This window comes from Chiloscyllium plagiosum, chromosome 12 (genome assembly GCF_004010195.1).
Source record: "Chiloscyllium plagiosum isolate BGI_BamShark_2017 chromosome 12, ASM401019v2, whole genome shotgun sequence".
NCBI classification, from domain to species: Eukaryota; Metazoa; Chordata; class Chondrichthyes; order Orectolobiformes; family Hemiscylliidae; genus Chiloscyllium; species Chiloscyllium plagiosum.
The window spans coordinates 44,762,307-44,769,451 of NC_057721.1; the positions used below are offsets into that span (position 1 = coordinate 44,762,307).

A 7,145-nucleotide genomic window follows, 5' to 3' on the forward strand; every position below is an offset into this window, starting at 1 on the left:
TCTCACTTTTTAGATTAGAATCAATCTAAACATCATGGCATAGACAGAGAACACAGGGGGTTAACACCTTCAACATATTGTCTAGCTATCACCATTGTTAACAGCTAACCCGAGAATGCAACTTTAAAAAAAAGGTTTTGTGATTTACACATGAAAAAAGTGAAACTATCACTGTATTCTAACAGATGAAAGGCTTAACAGACAATCAATTTTTCAATGTATAATTTCAGTTACATCACGCTGTAAATTTTTGCTATAAATTCTGTGTTACGATCAAGCCCTCCACTATCACCTGATGAAGGAGCGTCGCTCCGAAAGTTAGTGTGCTTCCAATTAAACCTGTTGGACCATAACCTGGTGTTGTGTGATTTTTAACTTTGTACACCCCAGTCCAACACCGGCATCTCCAAATCATTCGAATTTAACTGAGAGCCTTTTTTAATAAAATGTTTTAAGCGTCCTGTTATAATACACCGCTGAAGTGGGTGAGACTTGAATCTAGGTGAAGCTCAAGTCACACTGTCACCAGACCACAAGAACCCAAAATAGCCAGTGATATTGTATTCACATATAGGTGACAAAACAGCCACAAAACTGAGCACAGAAAGGCATTTAGCGACCAACTTTGGGGAAATTATATTAGATGTAAGATTTAATTGTACACGCCATAATGCATTCCTTCTTAGAATTTCTACAACATTAAAGCGCAATTAAATTATAACAGCAGCAAATGTCCTTTGGTTGCTATTTCAGAAATATACGCTGTTACAATAATACTCAATGGTGGAAAGATTGCAGAAGTACAGAAGACCATCAGTTCTCTTTCTCTGCAGGAGCAGCGCAGCCTTCCCCATGCCTGTACCCCTGCAGTATTTTTTAACCCTCCCACAAAGTGATTATCTAAATACCTTTGGAAATTTGCTAACTTTTCAGAAAGTTTTCCTCTGGTCCCCACAATTTTGGCAATGGAAACTATCTCGATTCTGGACCCCTCACGATGTTTCACACCTATCAAAATTCCTTTCAATCTTCTCTTTAAGGAGAACAATACCAGGACCCCAGGTAAATTTTATGGGGATATGTATTCAAATCCCACCATAACAGATGGTCAAATTTGGATCAATAAAAATCTGAAATTTTAAAACAAGCCAACCTAATGATGAGTAATGGTGACTGTCAATTTTTGTAAATATCTGTTCAGTTCACTTATGTATTTTAGGGAAGGAAACTGCTGTCCTTATCTGATCTAGTATACATATGGTTCCAGACACAGAAATATGGTTAACTCTTAACTGCTCAGTGCTAATTAAGAATGGACAATAAATGCTGGCTGAGCCAGTTACATCCACATCCATAAATGAGCTAACAAAAAAAAGTCCCTTGGCATTCCACTAATGCAGCCTGGAACATGCACACACTTACTGCCAATGAATGATGCACATTGTCCCTTGGTATTAATGCTGAGGAATCCTTTAACTCTATCACCACTTTATCACCCTTCTTCATGTTTTACCATCAAAAAGGTCGACTCATAACCATGCCTTCAAGTGTCAGTATTTATACTATATTTGGAAAACATTATTACATGACAAAGCTGTAACAAGGAGAAAATGCAATTTCAATGCTCAGCCGAATAGAGTAGTTTTTTCCTATTGGCTGATTCTATTTGGTCCACTCCTTGTAGACTGAAAGGAGGTGGAAGCATCCTGTTGACTCGTCTTAGCTGAGATGTCTGTGGTGGTTAACCTCATCATGGGTGGGGGATTGCCAGAGGAAACTGCTTTTGAATCATTGTAAGGCTAGCTTCCTCATCCTGGCTCTGCTGCACAGACGCAAAGGCAGTCACCTCACAAGGAATGCCACATGGTTTCTCCGTGGTTCTTGGTGTGCACTCTGATCTCTGGAGGGGAGTATCAGCAGGGGCCCAACTGAGACCCTCTTGAAATATTAAGGTGCTGCCAATGCCATTGTCAATCTAGAAAACATGAGGCTGCATCCTGTGGACATCAGCACACAGTTCCTTTATGCATTGAAGGTGCTGTCACCAATGGCTCAATGTTGTAGGTGTACTAAATAAATGAATACAGGATTTCAGGAAAACAGGACAGCAATCATTTGTTTCAGACACATATGTGAAGGGAAAGCCTTAATACGAAGCTTCAAGCTCAGTCTGTTGGCTTACAGAAAATCTTCAAGCTTTATACAGATTAAGCACTTATATTACAATCCCCACACTTTAAGATCCAAATGTCCCATTTTATCTTTGTTTTCCATAATCTTTCATAGGCATTGTCTGTTTTTTCACCTAAGGCCTCTGAAAATATGGCTTCGAGCCACTAACTTTGATAGTCTGAACGCTTTTTTGTTCTTCATTGCTTTACACATCTGTAGTTCCCCCATGCTTTGCTAGCTTTGTGTATTACTGACTGACTGCATGGCTAAAGCTTAACTCATTTAATCCTTTCACTCACCATATGGTTCACCAGTCTTTCATTGGAGAGGCTTATACACACACAGCCCTGAGCCATAACCATGCACATGAACTGGATGGATTCTTACACTTTCAGCTCATGATCCTGCACAGCCTTGGGATACTCAGACCAGTAACAGAAGTGTTTCTACATTACAAGGCAGAAGCTGCATTCCTAGGACTCCTGAGGCTCTACATCTGCATACCTCAGCAAAGCTATGTTTGTCCTCCCTCCTTTGGGGGGAATTGCCCACTTCTATGTCTGCAACATTCTGATGGCTGATTCATGCTCCTCACCCAAAGTCAGTGATCTAATTGCATATGAGAATTCACTAAGATGAATGCAAACATGTACAGATTAGGTGGATTGGCCATGCTAAATTGCCTAGGAGAAAGTGAGGACTGCATATACTGGAGATCAGAGTCGACGAGTTTGGTGCTGGAAAAGCACAGCTGGTCAAGCAGCATCCGAGGAGCAGGAGAATAAGCCGTTCATCATTCCTGATGCCCCTAACATCGATTCTCCTCCTCCTCGGATGCTGCCTAACCGGCTGTGCTTTTCCAGCACCACACTCTTTGACCATGCTAAATTGCCACATAGTGCCCAGGAATCTGCAGGTTAGGTGGGTTAGCTCTTGTAAATGCGGGGTTAGATTAGATTAGATTACTTACAGTGTGGAAACAGGCCCTTCGGCCCAACAAGTCCACACCGACCCGCCAAAGCGCAACCCACCCAGACCCATTCCCCTACATTTATCCCTTCATCTAACACTACGGGCAATTTAGCATGGCCAATTCACCTAACCTGCACATTTTTGGATTGTGGGAGGAAACCGGAGCACCAGGAGGAAACCCACGCAGACACGGGGAGAATGTGCAAACTCCACACAGAGAGTCACCTGAGGCAGGAATTGAACCCGGATCTCTGGCGCTGTGAGGCAGCAGTGCTAACCAATGTGCCACCGTACCGCCAAGGGCAGTCTGGGTGGGATGCTGAGAGTCAGTGCAGACTCAGTGAGCTGATTGACCTCTATCTGCACTGTTGGGATTCTGCGATTATATCTACAATGTACAGATCGTGCATTTGTAAGGTGTGATGATGAGTGTTTGCTGATCATGTTGGCTTATAGATAGAGAGGGAGAGGTGGACATTAGCACGTGTGTGTGAGAAGAAATCATGAAATTTAGCATTGGAGAGTAGATATCTCTCTTGGAATGAGGCTTTCCAAAGAAAATTGGTGTTTGGCGTGCAGCTGAGTATGTGGAGTACATTACAACTCCTAATAAGTGCAATGTCATTTATAATCTAATCTCTACTATGAGTGCGAATTTTTCCCTGACTGACATCTTCATGGTGTATGACTCTGACTCATACTCCCTCTTCTTTTAAGGTAATGATATGAAGATAGGTTACCCTATACCTCTTTGGGTACTCTCTTACGTTTCTGCTCATGGACGAAAGAGAGCGTGACAGAGCACTGTCAGTGGCAGCTGCTCCAGTTCATTGGGGTACATGAATCAATGCTGGCACGTCCTCAGCAGCATTCTGAATGTGAGCCATTCTGAGCATTTAATAATGGCCGAGGCACATGGATTCTCCTGGTAAGGAGTTGCATGCACCCTCAGATTCCTCAGTGTCTGTCGGCTGCAGCAAAAATCCAGCCTCTATGTATTTCATTGTCCTGGGAGCTTTGGCTTTGATTGTCGTACCTTTCCTTGTCAGGAGGGATGTAGTTTCACCTTATGTGATCCATGCCCTTTTTATATTAGTCCACTGTTCCTTTAAGGTTTTGCCTACCAATCTTCCACTACAATGTACTACTGTGTGGCACCTGATGTAATCTCATGATTACCATCTTTGAACCTAGATTGTCCTCCTTGGAGAAGGTTGAGAGGAGATGTGATAGAAGTTTTCAAGTCAGGAGGGGCTGAATAGGGTTGAGAGGCAGAAACTGTTTCCATTGACAAAATAACCGAGAATTAAAGAACATTTAAGGTGAATGGTTAAAAAAAAAGTAGAGTTTAGTGCGGAGTTATTCTTATAGTGAGTGGGGAGGAATTGAATGCATTGCTTGAAATGGTGGAAACATATTCAATCATGGCTTATATAAAAGAATTGACAAGTAACTCAAAAGAAAAAAGTTCACAGCTACAGAAAAAGACCAGAAATTTGCAGTGAGACAGCCTGGATACAAAGATCTCCTGTGCTGTAACCAATCTATGATTTAGTATTGATTTTGATATTCATTGTCCTACTTTTACAATTTAACTTAAAATAATATATCAAATATATAATTTTAATGATAAATGACCATAAAAACTCTACTAAGGTCTCCCCTTACATGTTCTTTTCCCTGGCTAGAAATCAAAGCCTTTCCCAGTATTGCCTCAAATCCAGAATCCAGTTTCTAAAGATTAGCATCCTGGTTGTTTGTTGCATGTGGCATTTAGTACTTGATCCTCTCTCTTGTGCTTCTGCAACAAAGATTACACACAGTAGTTAATTTGTCATCTCACAATTACTTTGCACTGTTGGTCATGACTCCCTCTAACATATATTCTAATGTTTGGGATGTATAGGTCATAGGAGAAAGTGAGGACTGCAGATGCTGGAGATCAGAGCTTAAAAATGTGTTGCTTGTAAAGCGCAGCAGGTCAGGCAGCATCAAAGGAGCAGGAGAATCGACATTTCGGGCATAAGCCCTTCTTCAGGAATGTATAGGTCATACTCTTAATTGATTTTTATTTACCATTCCTCATTGGCTGGGCATGTTGACACGTTAAGTATTTATGTAAAGCACAACAAGATGACACCATCTCATTTCCTCTGCCTGTTGCCATGGTGACCAGATTATAAAAAAGAATGTCCATGCCTTCATTTGGAAAGGACAACATTTGACTTGGGTTTGAAATCAAAGGCAAAGTAGTTTTACTTACATTTCTCTACTCTGGAAAATATCATTTTGATGACAAGGTGGAGCAGGGGAAGTGGCCGGATGGGAGGGGCTGGGCAGTTGTCATGATGATGGCTATTTGTCAGTCTGAGGCCCACTGCAGCTAACAGGAATAATTCCCAATTTCTTCCTGTCTGGAATTGAAACTCATAGGTTACAGTATGCTGGAATTCATTACAGACATCTAGGAGGTGGGATGAGGATTGAAGGCAAAATGTTTGGGATTAAAAAAGCTGAGAAAGACACAGAGGATGGTTTGTCTATGGAATGAGCTGCCAGAGGAGGTGCTGCAATCTGGTAGAATCACAACACTGAAAAGGCATCTGGATGGATGCACGAATAGGAAGAGTTTAGAGAGAAATGGGACAAATGCTAACAAATGGGACTCAGCATGGACAAGTTGGACCCAAGATTCTGTTTCTGTGCTGTACAACTCTCCAACATTATGACTGTACTTAGACTTCTACGATTGTTTTGGCTTTATCCATGGAATTTGCAATAAAGCTTCTTTTTTTATTTTGAGTTACTTTATCTGGATAAATTTAGTTTGCCATTGTTCTGCTCATTTATAATTTTTATGCAAATTGCTCTGTATTGTTTGAGTTGCTTCTTTTGATGTGATTATGCCTTCTACTCATCAGCTTTTAACACTTCATATTAATAACTCAAATTCAATCATGCACATTAGAAATAGTGGTGATTTCACCTTGGAAACATGGGACATCCCTTCCAGTGCTTCCACCAATCTACTCCCCCACACTTTGTGATCAGATCTCTGTGAAGATTTTGTTTGCCACCTTAAATTTATTCCTTATATCAATTTCTAGGGTTGGATGTAAATGTCGCAAAATTTGGCAAAAGCAACTACCTAAGCTGCACCATTGTTCCTGAGATATTCTGAGTATCTGTTGATAGATAGACCACTTTTTTAGATTAAACTTTAACAGGTCATGCATTTCTTTATATTTATATATTGTGATTACAATAGATTGAAAAATGATCACACTTCTGAAACACTTACTGCTGAAAGTTTGTTTCTTAATACTAACTTTCTTAAATTTAATTTTCATAGATGTGATTCACAAGTATGAATTCTATGAAAGTAGGTGCATTATTTTATTGTTATTTTTCACTTTCCCGTCAGAATTGCCAGTTGATAATTTAATTATGTCTCATCATAAGTGAGGGTGGGCAGGAATAAAAGAAATGCAATGAGACAAAAAGGAACGTGCGTATTTGGAAAGGAAAGGAACTGACGGCAGTGAGTCCTCACAAGATGACTCTGCAGAACTTGACAATTGTGTTAAAATTGTCAAGAACACCCAAAGAAATATTTTATTTTCATATTTTCCAAATGAAATATTATGCCTAGAATAAATAAATAATATTCAAAGATGAGCCTTTAATTCCTTCCAATTCTTTCTGAACTAGTTCTTGCAACTTGGATTAACTATTAATTGCTCGAAATTCTTTCAATGGAATGATTACCTACATCACCAAATGGCTGCTGTGCACTGCAGACATGACTTCAGAAGTCAGCTGCCTGCAACAGGACAGGTTGCAAGAAATGTTGGTGCATGAACCAATGCAGTCATTACTATCTATATTGTATGCAATACCAACATCTGTAGCACATGTGCCACTGAAGAGGAGGCTGAGGAGACAAGAAAAGGCTGGGGCTTTGGCAGGAGCTGGGACAAAATCCACTGCCAGGAGCAGGA

The 7,145-nt window shown here is 40.4% G+C and overlaps 1 protein-coding gene and 1 gene segment (V, D, J or C); one reads left to right on the forward strand and one right to left on the reverse strand.

Moving 5' to 3' along the window:
- Positions 1-1,253, forward strand: part of LOC122555189 (T-cell surface glycoprotein CD8 beta chain-like) — a 2,800-nt gene extending 1,547 nt beyond the window's left edge. The window contains exon 3 of the mRNA XM_043700935.1: positions 754-1,253. Coding sequence (XP_043556870.1) covers positions 754-896 — 143 coding nt within the window. The 3' untranslated portion in view covers positions 897-1,253. The remainder of the gene's footprint in view (positions 1-753) is intronic.
- LOC122555190 overlaps positions 1-7,145 on the reverse strand; it is a 181,835-nt gene that overhangs the window by 69,267 nt on the left and 105,423 nt on the right.